This window comes from Theobroma cacao, chromosome 8 (assembly GCF_000208745.1).
Source record: "Theobroma cacao cultivar B97-61/B2 chromosome 8, Criollo_cocoa_genome_V2, whole genome shotgun sequence".
Taxonomy (NCBI): Eukaryota; Viridiplantae; Streptophyta; class Magnoliopsida; order Malvales; family Malvaceae; genus Theobroma; species Theobroma cacao.
Window position 1 is genome coordinate 18582232 of NC_030857.1, and position 22451 is coordinate 18604682.

At 34.5% G+C, this 22451-nt stretch overlaps 3 protein-coding genes and 1 long non-coding RNA gene across 6 annotated transcripts; 2 read left to right on the plus strand and 2 right to left on the minus strand.

The window, feature by feature from the left end:
• On the minus strand, positions 293 to 4248 carry LOC18593106. The gene is made up of 6 exons (XM_007020160.2): positions 3884 to 4248; positions 3611 to 3743; positions 3333 to 3436; positions 1588 to 1759; positions 1359 to 1499; positions 293 to 1285 (listed from the first exon to the last, which is right to left on the minus strand). The coding sequence occupies exons 1-6, from the start codon at positions 3931 to 3933 to the stop codon at positions 293 to 295; spliced, it is 1593 nt and encodes a 530-aa protein (XP_007020222.2). The 5' UTR covers positions 3934 to 4248.
• On the plus strand, positions 10313 to 15125 carry LOC18593107 (angio-associated migratory cell protein). 2 transcript variants are annotated; one of them, XM_007020162.2, is made up of 10 exons: positions 10313 to 10460; positions 10545 to 10625; positions 11290 to 11409; positions 11596 to 11738; positions 11838 to 11985; positions 12092 to 12175; positions 12879 to 12946; positions 13533 to 13612; positions 14377 to 14467; positions 14614 to 15125. In XM_007020162.2, exons 1-10 carry the CDS (start codon positions 10370 to 10372, stop codon positions 14839 to 14841), a joined length of 1134 nt encoding a protein of 377 aa, XP_007020224.2. In that variant the 5' UTR covers positions 10313 to 10369; the 3' UTR covers positions 14842 to 15125. The 2 variants fall into 2 exon arrangements, with proteins under 2 accessions (XP_007020224.2, XP_017981846.1); XM_018126357.1 differs by having other exon boundaries at positions 10314 to 10460; positions 12831 to 12946.
• Positions 15658 to 16394, plus strand: LOC18593108. The gene is made up of 2 exons (XR_001928979.1): positions 15658 to 15866; positions 16048 to 16394. It is a non-coding gene; the product is annotated as an uncharacterized LOC18593108 (long non-coding RNA).
• On the minus strand, positions 17121 to 22036 carry LOC18593109. 2 transcript variants are annotated; one of them, XM_018126100.1, is made up of 3 exons: positions 21844 to 22036; positions 20635 to 21747; positions 17121 to 19765 (listed from the first exon to the last, which is right to left on the minus strand). In XM_018126100.1, the coding sequence occupies exons 2-3, from the start codon at positions 21734 to 21736 to the stop codon at positions 17466 to 17468; spliced, it is 3402 nt and encodes a 1133-aa protein (XP_017981589.1). In that variant the 5' UTR covers positions 21737 to 21747; positions 21844 to 22036; the 3' UTR covers positions 17121 to 17465. The 2 variants fall into 2 exon arrangements, with proteins under 2 accessions (XP_017981589.1, XP_007020229.2); XM_007020167.2 differs by having other exon boundaries at positions 20635 to 22036.

Below are 22451 nucleotides of genomic sequence, written 5' to 3' on the forward strand. Positions count from 1 at the left end.
GTTTTGATGGTTAACAGTTAAAAACGAAGTACAAATCTGTAAACATCAGTTGATTTCTCAAAAGCTTCTCAACTTCAACGGGCAGCTGGTAGTTCTTTATGCCACAATCGCAGAGTACCAGGACAGCCATGATACGCAACTTACACTCGGGAAACTTGATAACCTCAATACTTTACAAATAATAATGATAACAATAATAAAAGATTAATACTGTATGGTAGAACTGTTGGAAATCAAATCCACTCAAAGGAAAGGCCTAAAGATAATAAGATGGACAAGAGGGAGAGTAAGCTTAGTAATGAGTATGGGAATTATCTTTAAAAGAACCACCAGAACCAAGGTCTGACTTCTGTGACGAAAAAAGGTTTGGATATGAGAAGTATTCATCATCCATTGAAGGCAACCTCTGCGGCTGCTTTTGAGGGTGGTCTCCTTCAAGAGCATGATCACTGGAAACTGGTGAATCAAAACCCAATTTGAGTTTGTCAAGTGAAGGAAGATTTGCTACCTCTGATCCTTGGCGCTCCTGGTCATGATGGGAGTCTGGAGAGTATAAAACTTCGGCTGGATCACCAAAAGAGTTTTGGTGATCAAAATTGGGCTTCTCTGTACTAGGTGGTTGATGAGGGACATCTGTATGGAAAGGGTTCTCAGAGCTGCTACTTTCAGTGACCTGGTCCTTTTTCTGAGTAAGTTCAGCAATTCGGACCTGTGCAAGACTTGCTGCTGATCGAGCTGCGGCTGCCGCACGCTCAGCAGTTTCAGCAGCTGCCTGAGCAGCAGCTAAAACATCCTGTAAGTCAACATTAGCCTCAATTTTTATTTTTGAAATAGCAGATGGTGGATTGCTTGGTCTTGCAGAAATTGATGAAGATACTGATGGGGGAGAAATGAATGGCAGAAACTGTTTATTTTCTTTGGCTCCAGCTGGATCATTGGGCATTTCATTTTCTTTAGTGACTGAACTTTCTTCCATCACTGTCTCATGTTCCAAAGGTGACATTGGTAACACATATCCAGGAGCTCCAAAATGTCTAGATGATCCATGATCAATTTCAGGGTCTGGAGCAGCTGCTGACGGTGGACTAATTGCTGGTGCTGATGCAGCATTTGCACTTGGCCGCAATGACACCTTAGGAACATCAGGAAAATCTAAGGGCTCAAAGTCTGAATCAGAATCAGGCTGCTCATTTTGGGCATGATCAGTGGCAGAATTTAATGTTTCATCATGTTTCTCTGCAGGAAGGGGCAACTTAGACCCACTGACAAACTGTGTTGGGCCATTCTGCCAAAGAAAAGGCATGTTTAATGAGACAGGAACAGAGAACAAGAGTAAACACAGTCTAAAAATTACTTACCAATAAATCTTCATGTGGTTTGAAAAACTCAGTTTCAGTGGAAGCTGGATCCCAATCCAACTCATGCTCTTCAGCAATTTCTTTCAGAAGCTTCAACTTTACTTCCGGTGAAGGAGCTCGTACAGATAACAATTCTATCAACTGCATTTAGAATTTACAAAAAAGATATCAACTGGAAGAATAACAATACAAAGCGACAATACGCACTCAACCTTAAAACTTATAATACCTGACGATTAACACCACAATCCGGTCTCAGCTCAGTTGCAGCTGATATGAATTCCTTCCCATACTTGGATGCAAATAGCATTTGAACCTGCAGCAACTCTGGTAGATCGGCACATCTAGGTGCAGCAAAACAGACACTAGATATAGCTTCTTTCAAATCTAGAGGACATTCCCTGAAAAAAGGATGACTCTTTAAGATTTCATTCTACAAAATGCAGTGTGTTTTTAACTATTTTTTTTAGCAACTTCAAAAATTTTATAACTTGTCAACTTCTTGTGTAAGGATATAAAAGATGTAAGATCCAAATTAAATAAACACAGCATTTTGGGCACAATGTGATTCACTAAGCCAACAAAGTTAGTCATAGCAACAAGTGGACAAAATGACAGCATTGTGGTGACCACTGTAAAAGTGCTTCTAGTGAAGAGCATTAAGTGTAGCTTCTACATTATTTAAGTGACACATACTAATAACAACCCAGGCTTGATCAAAAAGCACCTGAGCTCAAGCAGTGGTGCTAATGCTTCACCTATGCAATTGCAAAAGGCAGCTCCAAATTTTAATATTGGCACGGCAATGCCTAGGAGTAAGGTAACATGGCGATTATAAAGAATTTATTGAATCAAACATTCAAAACCATACCAAATATAATACTTTGGCAGCCATGTTTCCATGCCAGTTCACCTACTACCTCCCCCCAATTTCCACTCCTTTCTCTATTGCTTTTCCTTTTCATTTCCCACAAAGGAAGTTGGGGTGGTTGTTACTTGTCAGGATGCTGGCTATTTGAACTATAAGAATTGCATAACATATGTAACCAGCTAAAAAGGCTTATAAAAGCAGAACATTAGGCATCAGTGGCTCATCAAAGTTTATACTCATTTATTGAACCACAATATGTTGAAACACATAAAGGGTAACAAGTCAAGAGTTTCAACAAAATTGATACTTTTAAATCAAAATTTAGAATATGATATTTTTATTTTAGCCACAGAACCTAGGGCTTAAGTTACTCTACTTTTTATTGATGCAATCCTCAGACTGAACAATTTGGTCAAACTAATTTTCACTCAACTTCCAAAACCACCTTCTACAAATAGCCGGCCCCATCCTTCAACCTAAATCTGATATAAAGTTGACATCACCACCTAGCTGCATTGCAAAATTCTGCCTACCAAACTAATTCAGAAACCAAAGCAATTGGAATGCAAATTCAAATTCTCATTGGAGTTAAAAATTTGGAGATCTTCTACATACAATCATGCTCATAGTGCTAGTAATGTTAAGGGAAACCCATATTGAGTCTTAAAGTGGTGGAGGTGGTAGGATTTGGAGGTTTTAAAATTGATGTGGATTTTGTTACATATTTACTTGAGCATGGCCAAATGATTGAGAAGATTACAATTAATTGTTGCCATCCAAGTTGGATTGGGCAAATATGGGAGTGTGAGTCAATTTAAGAAAGAGAGAAGGCAAGAATGCAAGCTTTACAACTGGAATCAAAAGCACCTGCTACAACAGAATTTGTGGTCGTATAAAATCAAGTCTAATGATATTTGTCATTTGATGTTCATTTATAGTTATTTGAATGTAAATCCTAAAGCATGAACCATCTGTTGAGTGTTTAAGTCCGGTACAAGTTACTAGGTTTATGGAATGTAGTGCTGTAGCATTTTTCAAAAAAGAAAAAAGATTAAAGGATTAAGGAAACAATAAAAAAGAATGCAGAAAGTTAAAGCAATAACCTTTGAGTCTCGATGATAGGAAGACGGACGGCAATAAGCTCACTAAACAGCTCAAGGATCTCCTGAGCAGCCATCATATTCTCTTCCCTTATTATATGCTCCACCTGTAATGTAAATCCAGGCATTGCTTCTTAATAACTATCAACTTCTTTATCAGGAAATATGAACTACCTTCTAAAAAAAAAGGCAAAATTCGGATGATCAAGAACCTATATGCACTTCACTAAATAATATTTAATAAACCAAAATAAATTTTTTTTTTTAAAGTAATGACATACCCGAATTCGAGCAGTAGCTTCTTGACCAGTCTCAAGAAGCTTGGCAATGTCCCGGCGCATCTGCTTAATCTGAATCTCTCTCCTATTCCTCAACAACTTTATCCGCGGAATTGTTAACTTGAGTAGAGTTTTGCTGCATATTTTGCCACCCAAAAACAATCAATCTTTTGACATTAAATTAAGCTAAAATCTTCAAAAATTCGATCAACTAAATAATTACGTAAAGAAACAATTGAAGAGGTTCATCAAACAGCGGAAACAAAATCAAATTACCATTTAGCAGCTTTAAAGCCCTTGCTGAAGAAGGAATCGAGCACGGACATGGCGGAAATGGATGAGATCACAGCAGAAACGGGGTTAGGGAAAAAGAACTTTGAAACAGAGTGAAGGGGGTTCAGTATTTTATTTATGCAAGGTTGCAAGAGGAGGAAAAGTAATTCCCAATTAGGATGTCTAATCTGGGATTAACTTTATAATTTTATTGGATGTGATCCTGTTGGATGACGAAGCGGAGTTAGACCTGCCCTGCCCCGAAATTAAATTAAATTTATTTTATTTCATTTTGATTACGAGGATAAGACGCGTCGACGTGCCACAAAGCAGCTTACTTATCGACTAAGGCTTTTTTGTTTCAATTATGAACAAAATAAATAAATAAAAATAAATCTGGTTTCTTATCAATAAAACGATCTGCTTTGCTTCCTCTCAGTCTCATATATAATACAAGGATCCAGGAACCGAAGAAGATACCAGACGCGATGGACTTTGCCGTTTCGCGTTTGTTGCGTGGCGTGGGGCCGCGAAAGGCTGGCATGCTGGGCGCTTTCGTCAGACTTGAAGCTGCGCTCTCGTTTCCACTTTCCATATTGCTAAGGTTTTTTTTTAATTATTTAAAAATTTTGAAATATGTCTTTTTTTATTTTGATTTAAATAATTTTTTTATTAACAAATGATTATTTTTATTTTTATATGGTATGACGTTGACGTGATTGGTTTCAAATATATAAGTACGGGAATATTTTTAAAAACATGTGATTCCTAGTTAAATGAACAAATTTATTAAACATGATTTGTTATAAAAATTTAATTTGGTAGATCAATTGTGTTTATGGAAACATAATCTTATGTGTCAATTATGTAAATAATACTTGAACTTGAGATAATCAAATTATGTTATATATGGATTTTTGTATTTTTTATGTCATCTTATGTTGTTCTCACCAATTATGTATAAAGAGATCAATAAAGAATACGTCACCTTTTAAGTGATTTTCAAGGAAATACTCATTATCCTTACTCTTTTATTTTATTCAATTAAATTTTTATATTTTTATTTTGAGTCAAATAAATTTTTATGATTAATAGTTCATCAATTATAATTAATCAAAATATCATTTGTTATTTAATATCCATGACACTAATGTAAAAGGTGAAAAAATTTACGTCATCATCTGTTATAACATGTCAGCACCAAGTGGCATAAAAAACATAACAAGTGACATTTTAACAAGTCAATCATTAATAGTAAGAATTTATTTGATTAAAATAAAAATAAAAAAAACTTAATTAAATATAATAAAAGAATTTTTTAAATAGTTTAAATTTTTTTTAAAATATTATATTAATAAATATCTTTGAATTTATTAATTTATTTTTTACTTTCATATCATTTGGTAATGATTAAATTCTTAAAATGCGTATAGAATAACATTAACTTATCAAAATATGGTGTAAAGATGTTCATAAGTCAAGTCTTTTTAAAAGTCAAATTTGAGAAAAGGTGACCAACTCATTTATTTAATTTTAATTTTTTAATATTTTAAAATCAAAATTTGTGAAAATATGTTATTATTTGTTAATAAAATAATCTTTTTAGAGAGAATTAGGTTGAGTTTGAATTCAAAATCTAGTTCAAACATAGATAAAAGCCTACGACCTAAGAAAGGCATCATTGGTTGGGTCAAGCCCAGTTGAAATCTTGAAAAGCTTGAGATTGAGCTTGGTCTGATAAGTAAGGTTGTCAACGGGTAGGGTATTCGTTAATTTAGAAGTACCTGAATCTTAACCCTATAAAAAATCAAATACTCGAATCCTATTAACTACCCAAATAATTTTAAAAATTACTACTTTAACCCTAACCATAATACATTTTTACTAACCTATAATTACCCTAACTTATTTAAAACTCGATTAAAATAAAAAAAATTAAAATGTTCTTTATGGGTACCAACAATGGAGCAACAATAATAGAGGATCGGAGCTATTGGCTAGGGGAAGGAAAGAATGGCTGGTTGGGGGAAGAAAGGAAGAATGAGCAACTCGCTGGGGGAAGAAAGAAAGAATGAGTGGCTAGTTAGGGGAAGAAAAGAAGAGAAGAAAGAAAGAAAAGAAAAAAGTGGTTAGGGTTTATACTCTTAATATATTATTATTATTATTAAATTACAAAAATCAATATTATTTTATTGTTTAGTAATTATTAATTTATATAATATTAATTATATTTGTTATAAATAAATATAATATAAAATATAAAATATATGTATTAAAAGACATTACAAGTTATATACTATAAAGTGTGTATATATATATATATTATAATTAATAATTTTATAAGTTATAATTTTTATAATGTTAACACGAAATAAAAAGTAAAGATATTTATATTTAAAGTATATATATATATTAAAAGCATTTTAGTGTATATATATAATAATAATTATATTCCTTATAAATGAACCCAATATATAAAAAGTAAATATATTAAAAGACATTACAAGGTAATTAATAATCATAGTTTCATGAATTAATTTAATTAATTATATGAGTTTGTCCTTAATTATATAAAATTAAAAAAAAATAACTAATTTTCAAAACTATTTTAATCTCATAACTTCTTTTTAGATAATTAAGTTTATATATTATAAGTTTATATAAACAAAGATATATATATATATTATAATTAATAGTTTTATAAATTATAATTTTTGCAATGTTAATACAAAATAGAAAGTAAATTTGTTTATATTTAAAGTGTGTATATATATACACACACTAAAAGTATTTTAGTATATATATAATGGAAAGTATATTCTTTATAAATGAATCCAATATATATAAAGTAAATATATTAAAAGACATTACAAGGTAATTAATAATAATAGTTTTATGAATTAATTTAATTAATTATATGAATTTGTCTTTAATTACATGAAATTAAAAAAATAGCTAAGTTTTAAAGCTATTCTAATCTCATAACTTCTTTTTAGATAATTAAATTTATATATTATAATTAATAATTTTATAAGTTATAATTTTGTAATGTTAACACAAAATAAAAAGTAAATATGTTTATATTTAAAGTGTATATATATATATATATATATACAAACACTAAAAGTATTTTAGTATATATATAATAGTAAGTATGTTCTTTATAAATGAACCCAATATATATAAAGTAAATATATTAAAGACATTACAAGGTAGTTAATAATTATAGTTTCATGAATTAATTTAATTAATTATATGGGTTTGTCCTTAATTACATGAAATTAAAAGAAATAACTAGGTTACAAAACTATTTTATTCTCACAACTTCTCTTAAGGTTTGTATATTATAAGTTTACATAAATAAAGGTGCATATACTATAATTAATAATTTTACAAGTTATAATTTTGGTAATGTTAACATAAAATAGAAAGTAAATATATTTATATTTAAAGTATATATATACTAAAAGTATTAGTATATATATAATATAGTAATTATATTTCTTGTAAATGAACCTAATATTTATAATGTATATATATTAAAAAATATTACAAGTTAATTAATAATAATAATTTTCATGAATTAATTAAATTAACAATATGTGTTTGTCTTTAATTACATGAAATTAAAAAAAATAGTTAGATTCCAATACTATTCTAATCTTAAAGACTCTCTTTAAGAATATATATTATAAGTTATAATTTTTGTAATGTTAACACAAAATAAAAAGTAAATATGTTTATATCAAAAGTATATATATAATAGTTATTATATTCTTTTGTAATATGATATGATATTCATATTATTTGAACATTATTAATAATATAATAATTATTTAATTTAAATATACTAATATCATCACATTAATAATTGGGTTCTTTTCAAAAATAACCCTCATACATAAGGTGTTTTGAAAATAACTCTTTTTATAATTTTAACTATTTTTAGTCAAGAGAAATTAATTTTGGACAAAATTATTCTTAATGAAACTGATCTATATGTTTAGGTCCGCGTTTTAAACCAACACATATCCTTTGAGCATTCTTTGCTAGACCATTTATCTCTGGAGTATTTCTTAAAAAAAAAAAACGTTTAAGCATTTTAAGTATTTTGAAGTAGTTTTTGATATACGAATAAAGACTTTGAGCATTTTAAAGCATTTTGCAGTGATTTTTGATACATAAAAAAAAGCTTTTAAGCATTTTGAGCATTTTTCGTCAAGTAGGCATATTCGTTAATTATGTTGTTAAATGGAATATGGTATATCATTTGAAGTTTTTGTTTTTGTTAAATAAAATTCAGTAGTTTTTGTGATTTTTAGGCATTGCATAATTAGTTTTTGGGCATTGTGTAACTAGTTTTTAAGTATTGCGTCACTAATTTTTAAGTATTGCGTGACTAATTTTTAGGTATTGCGTGACTAGTTTTTAAGCATTACGTGACTAATTTTTAAGCATTACGTGACTGATTTTAGGTGTTGCGTGACTGGTTGATATGACATTACGTGACTAGTTAATAGGCATTGTGTGACTAGTTAGTAAGGCATTGCATGATTGGTTAGTAAAGCATTGCGTGATTGGTTAGTAAAGCATTGCGTGACTAGTTAATAAGGCATTGCGTGACTAGTTAGTAAGACATCGTGTGACTTAAGTATTACTTAAAAATCAGTCACGCAATGTCTAAAAACTAGTCACGCAATGCCTACAATCAGTCACGTAATGCCTACAACCAGTCACGTAATATCTAAAAATTAGTCACGCAATGATTAAGTCACGTAATGCCTAAAAATCAGTCCCGCAATACTTAAATACCAATGACACAAAACTAGTAATGCAATATCTAATAACTAATTGATTTACCTGCACGCAGCTAGGTTTAAGTTGTCAAAATTATACAATGTTTTAATGTACATATATGTTTAATCAATTTCAACTCCTCATCTTTGGGGTTTTATGAATAAACCCAATAATTTGAAACACATATTTTTTTGTTTTTGCTAGGTTAAGAAATTGTGCATTTTATAAAAGAGAGGTTACAAAATTCCATAATCTTCCAAAGCATGACAAAATATATCCTTATTAAGAGGGCCTTGCTCACCCTCTTTGTGCAAAAACAAAATATACTTTCTTTACAAAATATTCCTTGAACAATTCTAACTCAAAATCTCATAAAAAGAAATAAAATCCCCAACAAACATGCTTAACAATCATTCCAATCCAAAATACAAAGAAACCGTGAACCACCATAAAACTCATCAAATATGCTTTAACTGTTCCTTCTCCTTGAACCCATCATCTTAACCAATCTTATCTAACTCATCAATACAGGCATCTCCATCGCAGCACACGTTTCGAAGCAAGTCATCACCAGAAAGTATCCAGTTACCACATTCATCATGCTGACTGCAACCACTATAGAAGAGCAAAATCGCTGTTCATCATCCTTGAGAAACCCAAGATCCATCATCTAAAAAAACAAAAACAAAATAAGAAAGAGTTTGATGTCATCTTTGCTCTTTGGGATGATGAGAAAGAGCTGGATGGCAAGATAAACAGTATTTGGCAAGAGAGAAAAATCGAGATTTAATTTTGAAATTTTTGTCTAAATGACGGGATAGAGAAAATTGAAACCATTTTAATTTATCTGAAATTGTTTAAAGGGCATTGTTGTCAAGTCATGTCAAAAATTGACTAAAAATTATTAAAATTATAATGAATGATATTTTTGAATTGAACTTATGAGAAAGGTTATGAGTCACAATTTTTTCTTAATAATTTAAGTAACCATACGCTTTAATATATTAGTCAACATTTAATAAAAGAAATTGTTTGTAAAGATGGTAAAGGTTTTGATTATTTTCTCTCTATACATGGATTCGAATCTAAACATAGCAAAAAGGATATTTTTAATTTAATTATTTAAACAACAATAAAATATATATAAACGGGTATTGAAATCGGGTTTGGGGTGAGTATCCATGAAACTCGAATATTAACATAATCTATTTAAACAACAATAAAATATATATAAATGAGTATTGGAATCGGGTCTGGGATGAGTATCCGTGAAATTCGAATATTAACATAATCGGATTTGAGTAGTGGGCACTTAAAGCATGGTACTCGAAGTCGATACGGATAGTAAAATCACTACTCGAACACGCCCCAAACTCAATATAACGGGATCGGGTGTACTCTATAATATGGTAGCCATTGCCATCCTTACTACTAAGTCCCTTTTAATTAAATTTAGTATTAAAATATTAAAATTAAAAATATTAATAAATTAATAATATTTTGGAGTCAAATTCGACCCGACCGATGCAATCTTTAAAAATCAGGTCCAAGATCCGATCTCCGACCCACGAGCTTGACGGGTAACCCAAGCCCGTGTCCGGGTGCCTGTAAGAACGTATTAATGGTGATAAAGTGTTAAAAACCCCAGGCAAAACCCTATACCATCTTTCCAGTATTTAGCAGAGCAAGGAAATGAGCAAGGCAGGCCACGAAGATGACGAGCTGGGCGAGGTATTCCTCGACGAATCCGATATAATCCACGAAGTCGATGTCGACGAAGAAGGTTTTGCCTCTTCAATATATTTTCTCAGTAATATTTCTCTCTTCATATCATTCATTATTGTTATTTGCGCCTGCGTTAATTCAGATCTTCCTGACGCGGACGATGATGATGCCGGAATTACTGAGGAACAAGATGATTCGATTCACATATTCACCGGTCATACCGGTAAATTTTTTTTGTTTTTCAGCATTATTTCTTCTTTTCTTGATGTGGGTGTCTGGCAAAATCTACTCTCTCACATATACTTGTTTGATTGAAAGAACTTTTCACGGTAGTTTGAAAGCGATTAACTTTTTGTTGGGACCGCTGGTTTATCTGGATTTGAAGTTTCAGTGAAGGGGCAAGCTCAGTTCCTTGAAAGGAATTGTTCATGTTTGCTGGTTGTAATTTGGCATAGTGTTTCTCTTGATGGAAACTTGCTTGTGTGCACATGGACAGAAATGAATCTATCAATGTGGAACCAGCGGATTAGAATCGTGTAAAAGAGTTGTCTCCCATCAAATTATTGGAATTTTGTTCTTTGTTGATTTACATTCTACTACGCAGAAGCACCAGCTTGATAAAGCAATATCTCTCTTGTTTGATGTCAAAATTGGACTAATTTTCTGCTCTGTATTTCTTTATCCTTGAAGGACATGTTTCACAATAAATAAATATCATTAAGAGAGTAATCCTCTATTTGGTAATAAGAGTTTAGAGTGACAGCAGTAAACAAATAATGAACTATTAGGAGCTTCAAAACTCATGATTTGATAGTGAATTTAACATGTTGCGTGTGTTATCTTACTCAGGATTTTTTTTAATCTTGATTTTTCCTTTCTCTTCACAGGAGAACTTTATGCGGTTGCCTGTAGCCCAACAGATCCAGTATTAGTGGCAACCGGGGGTAGCGACGATAGGGGGTTCCTTTGGAAAATAGGTCATGCTGATTGGGCTTCTGAACTCCAAGGTATGACCATGATACAAACATCTTGAGGCTTTATTCGTATAGTAATAAATAAGTTTTTGGGTGAAACCAAAAGTTCTTTCTTGTTTGCCCCCTACTGCCAAAATGTGAAAAAATAAACACATTTACATTTTTAGCTTTTTTCATTTCTTTGTTCTTCTACTAAACCTCTTGTAAATGCTTGTGCAGGCCATACTGATTCGGTCTCTAGTTTAGCCTTTAGCAGTGATGGACAGTTACTTGCATCTGGAGGGTTTGATGGACTTGTTAAAATTTGGGATACATCAGGAAATCTGAAATGCACGCTTGAGGGTCCAGGAGGTGGCATTGAGGTGAAACCATAAATTCTAGGACATTAAGTCCTCTTGTATGATTTTGTTTTGAAAATTTTCATTGAAAGTTAAATTAACTATGTGCTTGTTACCTGTTAGTGGGTCAGGTGGCACCCAAAAGGACATCTGATCTTGTCAGGATCTGAGGATTGCACTGTTTGGTTGTGGAATGCTGATAACAGGCGTTGTCTTAATGTATTCTCAGGCCATGGAGCCAGTGTGACTTGTGGTGATTTTACCCCTGATGGTACTAGCTCTTCATTCTATCCTATTAGAGCATTTGTTCTGCCCTTTCTTTTTAGCATCTCTTTCTGTTTACAGGAAATTTAATAAATATTATGTCATTGACCCAGGTAAAACAATATGCACTGGTTCTGATGATGCTACCTTGAGGATATGGAATCCAAGAAGTGTTGAAAGCATTCATGTTGTTAGAGGTATTCATCCGGAACCCAAATTGAAGTGGCCTTATTGAGACCCAAACTGAATATAAGGTTACAGCTAACTCTAGACTTAGACAATCTGAGATAACACTATTGACCATATTTTATGGAAAGCATGCTTGAGATCAAGTAAAGACACTAAAAATGACATGCAGTTACACCTCAAAACAGTGGAATCTTCACGTGCCAAAGTTAGTGATATAGCCTGAAATTCTGCACAATGGAATTTTCAACAGATACCCATTATACGATCCAAAAGTGCTAGCTCTGTCGCAGTGGACATATTTCTCGGAAAGTGTTTATTTCACTTTCTGTAAATTTTTGGACAAATAGGGCTGTTGCCACTGGTAACAATTTGGCTCAATTTAAACTGCTTTTTACACATGCTGACACGCAATAAAAACTATTCTATATTATCACTACATATCCATTTTATTAATACATTTCTTTTTCAAGTTTGCAAACACAACCTGTAGTACTAGAATGTTTTAGTTCAAATGTTATAAAATCTGGTTAGAAGAGATTTATTAGCAGCACTTTTCTGTTGACCAGTTTCATTTAATTTGTAAAAGGAGTTAATATTATTTTTTTTGCACTACTTGTCACAGTTTTCTTTCATATTGTTGATAATAAATCTTTTTCTCTATAGGTCATCCATATCATACTGAAGGACTGACATGCTTGTCTATAAGTTCAGATTCAACTTTTGCTGTTACTGGTTCGAAGGATGGTTCTGTTCACATTGTGAATATCACAACTGGGAAGGTATGACTTCCTGATGCAACTTAAAGAAAATAGATAGCCTAACACCAAATAAAGGCAATAATTTTTGGATTTTCTGGAATTTGTTTTTTAGCATCTTATTTTTCTACTTAATTTCCATCTTGCAATGGATATATATATATATGCGCAACCCCTTCTTTTCCCCAACTACAACAACCAAAAATATAATTTAAGTGATGCTATATGATTTAATATTTCTTAACAGTTACTAGCCAAAGATAAGTACTAGTAAAAGTTAATTGTTTAATACGGAATTATGTGATGCTTGCGTTGCTGGCATTGAATTTGAACTGTAACATTTTAATTCTTCCTCTAACTACTCTATTTTAAAGGTAGTTTTAAATAAAAATAAGCTATCAACTTCTTTTGTTCAATTAGTTAGCTGCTTTGATGCATGAGTGCAAAATTTATGCCCCATTTCTTCACCTTTTCCTTTTGAGGGAATGCGTGTAAAGAGTGATGATAGGAACCTTGTAGTATGTGGCTGTCTTGACCTATAACTAGATTAAGTTTTATAGTATTTTGTTGCATTTGTTTAATATGCTTGCAAATGTTGTCACCAACACAGGTTGTTAGTTCTTGGCCTTCTCAATCAAGTTCAACTGAAGGGGATCCAGAGTCAATTGAATGCGTTTCATTTTCACCAAAGTATGTAGATAATCTCTGTGTGTGTGCATGCGCATGCATGCTTTGACAAGAGAATTTCTATTTGTTACATAAGTTTGAATTCAGATCATGAAATTTGTTGATAACTGAATTAGAGCATTGAAAAAAGATAACAAATGCTGTTGATACTCCCCACTCTGAGGAGAAAATAATATTATCGAGTGGAAGGTCTCAAAAGATAATCAATTAGTTATGAGCTGGCAATTTAAGAAATGAGAAAGACCACCTTTTTTTGGGGTAATGAGACACAGTTTTCTATGATGAATGTGAAATATGTTCTCCATATAAAATGGTTAATTTGAAGAGAAAGTCTAATTTGTCAAATCCCAATAGTGGGTCTTTTACCATTTTGAATATAGTAGCCTGGTTTTCGTTAGAGATTTATTGTTTTAAAAATTTTGGTGAATGTTGTGATTTTATCACAATTACACTATCAATCAATCTGATCAAATGCCCCGAGCCTACTTGGAAAACAGAGAGAAAAATAACTAAACCTTAAAAAGTTCATTGGTGAGGTAAAAGAACTCTTAACAAGCACATTCTTAACATTCTTATGGCTCAAACATAAAATAGGGAAGCATGCAAATATGAAAGTGTTGCATGGATGTCTTTGTCTGTACTGTTTCTTGTCTCAGAGAAGATAGCACATAAACCACACAAAATGGCCCATGCCTCCTTATTGCACCATGTAAAAATTTTCTGTTTGCATGATTGGTTTGACCTTGTGTTAAAATTATACATGGCAGCTTCCCCTGGGCTGTTTCTGGTGGCATGGATGGAAACCTTACCATCTGGGATGTACAACACTCATCCCCGCGTTTCATATGTAACCACGAGGTTAGTAGACTTGTTTCAAAAATGAAACTCGTACCAATATTTTACACACTAGTAATTGGCCTATGCGTCATGGTTAGAATTACCCATGGTTAATTCGGTAAGGTTTTATCATCTGGTGAAACAAAAAGAGCTTCATGCTTGTGCAGGAGGGAGTAACATGCTTGGCTTGGCTCGGAGCATCCAAATTCTTGGCTACAGGGTGTTGTGATGGGAGAATACGCCTGTGGAATTGTCTTTCGGGGGAATGTGTAGAAACCTTGAAAGGACACGAACATGCCATCCAATCTGTGTCTGTATCTTCCAATCTGGAGTTTCTTGTTTCTGTTTCCATTGACGGCACTGCACGTGTATTTGAGATTAGAGATTTCCATTAATGAAAATAAGCTTCCAAAATCCTTATGGGGGTACAAACTAGTATAATTTGTATTCTTGCCGTGAGAGGAATTGTTACTTGTATGTAGGCCAATATACTTTTACACTTGTATAGATTTTTATAGCGTGGCAGGTTTTTATTTATAAGTTTGAGACTCTTTGCATTTTTTAGTGATGCGGGATTCATAACATGTTATGAGTCTGCATTTTTAACTTACATTGGAGGAATGCTCTTACTTATAAGTTCAAATTTTATATATCTTTTACTGGTATGAGATTTATGGTATTCTGTCTCAGTTAATTTTATGTATCGGTTTTGTTTTATTGATTTTTTTACTTTTAAAAGAAGGAAACTAATTTTGATTTAGATTTACTTCGATCTGGATTGAAAGTTTCACATATTAATAAAGAGTTGAGTAAGTTCATTGATCACGAACTCATAGTTCCAATTCAAAAATGTCTATTATTAAGTGAAATCTGAATAGTAATCCTAGCCAGCTTCCATTGACTATGACATTTTGTAATATCAACATTCTACACTAGTAAAAATATCTTGCAATTATTTGGAGCATAATAGTGCTAAACGGTTAACTAGCCCTCTCGTCCATGGTTTGTTCTTCTCTATGTAATGCAAGCTGAGAATGGTTTGATAGCCATTACAATTCCCACACCTACAAATGCAAGTAATCTCAGGATAAAAAAAGGCAGATAGGAAGTTACATGCCGCCACAGGCACAGCAAGTGTAAGGACGAAGTAGGTCGGCTCCAGGTAGGTGAAACCCAGGTAGATGCATATTTCATTGTCTTATACGCTTGAGTGGGTCCACTCCAGACTGGACTGCAAGCTTTGGGAGTTACTTTAAGAGACTCAAAAGGACACTGTCTATCTATAATGCTTATTATTCATTATTGAATGCCATCACCATCTCTCTCAATCTTCTGAACAAAGGGTTTTTGTGTTGGAAGATGAGGAAGGCTCTTGCTCTGCTGTCTCTCCTGGTTATCCTCTCACTAACCTTGCCTTTAGGTCCCTTTCTCTTCCTCTGTCTCTTTCTTGACTGCCTTTGCATTTGCATTTTGTGTTTACAAGGAACGGTACTTAGTCCCCATGTCCATGGTCAAAATGACAGCGTTTGCATAACCGCCGACTGCATTCCTCCTGGCATGACTAGGGTGTGAATTGATTTCATGTTGGTGGGTTTTGGCAGGTATGGAGAGCTACAAAGGGTTTTATGGGCATCATGGGATTTGCTATGACAAATTCGATATGCTCATGGAACCGCATTGCAACAGTGAAACATGCAACAGGCTGTGCGAATCCAAAAAGTTCGATAGACTCTATACAAGGAGGTGTTCGGATTCTATCACTTGTGAACGTACTCACCGTTGTCGTCTTCCTTAAGAACCCCCCCACCCCAACTGCCTGCCTTCATGCCACCACCAAACCCTACCTCACTTACTAGTATCACTTGAACATGTGGTCTGCTAGGAAAAATGTACTCCTTTTTTCCAGGCAGGCAATAAATTAATAAAAGTTTGCTTACCCAATTTTGTATGTTTTCTTATTTATTTTCCCGCTCACTTTATTCCAAGCATATACAAGAAATTGTGTTGTTAAACTCGGTGCAAACTCTACTTGCCATGAATATGCAAATGTTTATTTGGATAAATCACTACTACTCTTAGGTTTTGGTTGTTTATTTGGATAAATCGCCATTAACTTTAAGTTTATATTATAATTCACTTTTGATCTATTAATATTGAGAATGAACACTTCATCTTGGAACCTCAAACGTATTAACAAGTTTTATAAAATAATTAAAATATTCAATAAATAAATACAATAAACCCCAAAGCTCATCTCACCAAAATTATCTTCTTCGATCTCTTTGTTGTTTATTTTTATTACTTTATTTATTTACTATGAAGAATTTGATAAAAGAAACACATTAACTAAACTAGCGTGAATTGAGAGATGCTGTACGGTAGACATCGAGCGCTATATTAAGAGATGCTCTGCGGTAGATACCGGGCGGGCGCGAGGAAAGGGATGGAGATAAGCATTGGTTAACTTGTCTGGTGTGGTTATGGGTAATAGACCTGACATCCTAATGGCTTTTAACTCCTACCGTCGGTCTACATCCATGATCCATGTGTTTGGATTTGTTCAACAAAACGAGTCTGTTTGAACCATAGATCATAGAACGTGCCAAGACGTGTGGACCCAAGGACAAAGCAAATATCAGTATGCCCTTGTTTGTGAGTGTTTCTTACTACCAAATTAAATACATGAACGATACACCTACTTTACCATTTCACTATTCATCACATCAACACAAGAAGCAGATCAATGAGTAAAGATTAAAAAGGGGGACATGGGCATGCACTATGGAAACCAGTACACAACTGGGAAGTATGCAAAGAGTAGTAGTACATCATGAGTTTTCTCCATCGCCCTCTCTCTCTCTCTCTCTCTCTTCAACAGCTCTTCGAAGAAACAAAAAGAATGCAAGACCCCCAGGCCTCTCTCTTTCTGCTCCATTTTGCAGCAAAATGCCACGCATTCATTCATTGCAGCTTTGGGTAAATGATATCTATCATCTCCTTTGGATCAAAGCATTAATTTTTAGAGAGGATGGTAAGGCACATAGCCCAACAAGCCCGTTACGTTGGTCACAACATCATTGCACCTTGTCAGAAGGCTTAGCATCTGCTGTGAGATATCTATGCTTGCTGTACCGGGTGGAATGGTTTGAGTATTAAGATTGTGAGAATTTCTGGGAGCTACTTCTGTGTGATGCAAATTATTAGCTGGGGCTTTCCCATATTGGGGAATGGGGTGGATTGGAGAGGGGGACGAAGATGGAGGAACGACCTTTTGAAAGTTCTTACTATTAAATTCCATTGCAATAGAAGTTGCACCACCATCAGCAAAACTAGCATTGTTGTTGAAGTTGTTTCTATTACCAACCATCAATTGCTCTCCCCTACTAGTTTCCTCCCCACCCAACATGAATTTTACACGGGCTGTCCCTCTACCTCCATTACCACCACTTCCCTGCCCTGCCTCATCAGCTGTTGGCTTCTTCAAACAGGACTTGAGCAGGACTGTTGATTGCGGAAGAGGCTGGTGTGGAAGTATTGGTGCTGATCTTTCAACTGCAGGATCCTTAACTCGCATGGTTTCACTAGCAGTATCATCTCCCCGTGCCTTATCAAAATCTGGTACTTCAACTGCAGGAGCTTCCACACTTCGAACATGGTATCTCACATTCACATTGCCAAATAGGGAATTATTTCCATTAGCATATCTATATGCAGCCTGTGCATCAAGCTTGTGTCTGAACACAACACGGCATGTTGAGGACTTCCAAAACACACGGATAGCAGACTGATCTAACGACCCAAATCGACCAAATCTTGCCTTCAGTTCTGCAACTGACGGAAGTGATACCTGTGGAGGGAACTTCATTACCAGCATTGTAGGCTCAACAGCCCTCGGTGGAGGCTCTGTTTTCCTTGCAGAATCTGGTTTTTTGAGTGGTCTTGCTGGGGGCCCTGCAGTTGGTTGTTCTTTTCCCTCGACTTTTGGAGCTTCCATTGTCCTCAGATTGGCCTTCTTCTCTGCAGCTAATGATTTCAACTGACTAATTTTTTTCAACCTCTTTGCAGCAATTTCTTCTTGACGATCAGATGGGAGACGTTTCCGTCCAGCTTTTGTTGGATCATCAGGTCTGACAAGGGGTCTCACTGGTTTTGAAGGAGTCGAGTCTCTAACATTCTCATTAGGAAGGTTGTCAGAGGCTCCAACAAAAGGAGGAGGTTTAGTGCCACGAACTTCAGCAGGCTCCATCTCAGATGGTGGCGACAGAACCAAGCTTTTTTGATAAACAAGTGCTCGGAATCGCAAAAAGAACTGCCGAATAATGGTTGGACTATTCCTTTCCACAGCATGAAAGGGATCAAGAGCCAGGGAATGCAAATCACTAAGTAATTGCGCAAGTTCAAGCCCAGAATTTCCCAAACCAATTGTCGTGGAAGCCCCAACAGAATTGAATGAGGAATTTGCAGGACCAACATCTTTCTTCTGATGGTTCACCTGAGACTCTTCTCTAGGACCCAAACTGATCTGGGCAGCTTTCGCCCCACCTTTCCCAAGGACAAAAGGCTTCTGTGGATGATCAGAGTTTGTTTCTGGGCCAGCCTCTTTCTTCTTTTTCTTCTTCTTTTTCTCCCCCAAAGCAGAATTGTCAGAACCTATATCCACCGATGGGCGTTTTTTCACTTTCTTCACCCCACCCTCAGAACTCATAGCACCAGAGCGCTTTACATCAACCAGGACAGGATGCCCACCAGTGTAACCATCTTGAAATTGATCTAATCCCTGGCCTCCTTCCAGTTTTGCCGTGAAGCCCAGATCAGGTTTCTGAGCACCTTCAGACAATCTGGATAACTTTCCACCCTCCTCAGGTTTAAGATCATACATAGCATCACCTTCCCGCTGAAAAGACGCCAACGCACCATCAATTTTATTCAGAGATAGCTTTCCATCTACAGCAGCACAGTTTGCTGAAGTCTGGTTTACAGTTACAACTTCATTGCCAGAGAAATCTCCACTCGAATTTGCACCATCCCTGCTCATAAAGACAGTCTGCTCTTGTTTTAGTGGAATCTGAGACATGGGAGCCCTCTTCTGCAAAACATAATCTCCGGCTAGAAATGTTGGTGATCCCTCTCTGAAAGTCAATTGTATCAGGGAACTAGCTTGCCCTTGGCCAATTTGAGGGACTTGCAAGTCACTCGTTTCATCTCTGCGCTTGAATAGGTATCTGTCTTTCTTTGAATGGTCCTTAACTTTCATCGGCTTTTTAGAACTCTTCCCACCACCCAAGGCTTCTGCGATCACCAGTGGACCACTCAAAGGAGCTGGAAATCGCAAAAAAAAAAAGCAAACTCTCATAAGAACAGAGACATGGCAGTGTTCACAGCTAAACAAAAATAACCAGAGGTTTATCCCAGCAAATATCATAATTGGATAGCTGGATGTAGAGGGACATGAAGACTTCACAGATCACTCTTGTATAATATCAATAAACATAGTTAATGATGAATAAACCATAAAGTATTACAAACCTCATGCACAACTTTTTGTTTCTTTGGCAGTTGTTCATTAACAAAAGACCATCATAGATACGGTGTAAAAAAGAGACCTACACATCAATCACAAGGCTAAAAATCCAAAGAAAAGCTGTTGCAGCACCAAGATCATAAGGAAACCAGTATATAATTATTGTGTCCTAAGATGACCCTTCCAATGAAGAGCAGTAGAGACCATTTCCAGAAGATTCAATATAAAACAAGAAATATTTTGATGAAACATTATCTTTACAACAGTTAAAAACACAGTTTCGGAGAGATCAAAGTTATTAAACAAACTCATTTCATGATTGTATAAAGAAACATATAATATCATACTTGCCTAAAATTTGCAAGTATTCAATACCACTAGTAATGCAATACACTTGTTAAAAGCTTACATCTAGTCTAACCATGCATTATTCAGTCAAACAAAAATGGGAGGCAAACCATACAAATTCAACAAAGTATGCACTAAAAGCCAAGAAATGTCATGCGAATACCACATTTAACCATGTGAAACTTGCAATGTTTAAAAACCACACAACATTTGAAATTTATATAATACCACAAAAGAAAGAACTGATAGTAGAGAATTACATTGAATCAAAACCTGAAACAGTTTCCAAAATCAGCATAAAGCATGTAGACACACGTACCTCGAGGTGGCTGCTTAACAGGCTGATTTGATTTATCATCTGAAGCATTAGAAGGCCGTGCTGGCTGCACGCCAAATGCCTGGGCATACGTCTCATCAAACTCCTCAAACACCGCCTTCCGAAAAGAGAAAACAGTAGCCTTATTTTTAAAGAACTCAATGCTTTGCTGGTCACAAGCTCCAGGGGCTGATGCCAATTGTTTCACAAATGAAAGGATCTCACTAGGCTTAAAATTATTTCTTGCAGTCCTAATCTGATTTACTGAATAAACCCCATTTGGCTCATAATCAGGCACATCAACTGCAAAGTACCCTTGGACATTTGTGGGACGAAAATTATAAGGGTTCCTACATTTGCAAGCCAAACCAAGACCATGCCTCCGACTAGCCTCATCCATCGCCTCTTCCACAGCCTTCACAAAAGTCCTCGAATTTGTCTGCTGCGATTTCTCCATAAAATGACGATCAAAAGGGATAAGCTCAGCTGGGTCGAACCATCCATAACTACTATCCCCAAAGAAAGCAACCAACACATGTCCTTCCCTCCTTGTGCGGCGTACAGAGGGAGATGCAAAAGCTTCATTAAATATATGCCCCGGCCACCATGGATGAGACTTCACCTTTCCCCAAACCATATCACCCACTTCAAACCCATAACTCAATGCCCTGGAAGTCCCTCCACCAATTCTATCATTGGCTACATAATCATCAAACTCAGATAACAACGACTTGTACTCTGAACCACTATCCTCCTCCACCTCCTCCACATTCTCTATTCTATCATTCTCATCATCATTTACTCTATCATCTTGTTCATCAATTCGATCTGTTACATCATAAACCCTAGATTCAGCTCCTATTCCTTTATCTACACTACAATCACTCTCCCTAACATCGCCAGATCTCTCATTCTCTGAAACCCTAACATCTTTCAAATCGAGTTCCATCGAAGAAACCCTAGCTTCATCGTTAGAGACTCCAAAACTCAATCTATTCTCTTCATTTGAGCTATCAATAGCATCATCGCTAGAAACCCTAGCTTTCTCTTCGATTTTATCCGAACTTTGATCGAATCCAGCATCGTTGTTCATAACAGATAACATTCTTTGAACAGCTAGAGACAAATAAATAAGCAAAGTCGAAACCCTGAAATAATGGAGAGCGTTCTTGGGAGCTTAAATGAGATACATAAATAACTGAAAAAGCATACCTCTGTTAGTGGAAGGGATTACAAAAGGTGTGTTTGTTTGCCGGGAAAGTGAGAAATTTTGGGAAGAGATTCTTGAGGAAGAAAATTATAATTATAAAAATATTAAAAGAAGTAATGAAATAAAACCCTAAAAGAGAAAGGGTTGTTTGGATGGAAAGAAAATCTGGGATTTCATGATTTTCTTTTTTCTGCTTTCGGGAATTTTTTTTTTTTAACTTATAGAAGTTCGGAGATTATCACGGCTGCTTTCCTCCTATATTGGGTTTTCATAGGATACTTCCCCGTGTACAAATGTCTCAGTGTACATCAATCCTAGGGCTAATGGATTGATGCATGTGAAGTAGGGATAGTAATTTCATTATAACATTAAAAGGAAAAAATAAAATATTTAAAATAAAATTTAAATTATTTAAATAAATTTTTATTATTTTATTATGTTTAATTGTATTTTTAAAATTTTTATTTTAAATCAAGTATGTTTTTATAATTAATTATTTTTAATTAAAATATAATTTATTATTTTAGATCATGAGATGATAACATTACATACAAACATGTTATAATAATAATGACGTGATTTGTTAATATAATGATAATATTTTCACCTT

Bases quoted from the DNA above. Each gene is read 5' to 3' on its own strand.
- LOC18593106 (XM_007020160.2), bottom strand. From the start codon at position 3,933: ATGTCCGTGCTCGATTCCTTCTTCAGCAAGGGCTTTAAAGCTGCTAAA. The intron at 3,437-3,610 runs GTATGTCATTAC...TTTACATTACAG, and splicing joins AAGCTACTGCTCGAATTCGG to GTGGAGCATATAATAAGGGA. The intron at 1,500-1,587 runs GTATTATAAGTT...TTCTAAATGCAG, and splicing joins ATTGTGGTGTTAATCGTCAG to TTGATAGAATTGTTATCTGT.
- LOC18593107 (XM_018126357.1), top strand. From the start codon at position 10,370: ATGAGCAAGGCAGGCCACGAAGATGACGAGCTGGGCGAGGTATTCCTC. The intron at 10,461-10,544 runs GTTTTGCCTCTT...GCGTTAATTCAG, and splicing joins AGTCGATGTCGACGAAGAAG to ATCTTCCTGACGCGGACGAT. The intron at 11,739-11,837 runs GTGAAACCATAA...GTTACCTGTTAG, and splicing joins GTCCAGGAGGTGGCATTGAG to TGGGTCAGGTGGCACCCAAA.
- LOC18593109 (XM_018126100.1), bottom strand. From the start codon at position 21,736: ATGTTATCTGTTATGAACAACGATGCTGGATTCGATCAAAGTTCGGAT. The intron at 19,766-20,634 runs GTACGTGTGTCT...TGCGATTTCCAG, and splicing joins TGTTAAGCAGCCACCTCGAG to CTCCTTTGAGTGGTCCACTG.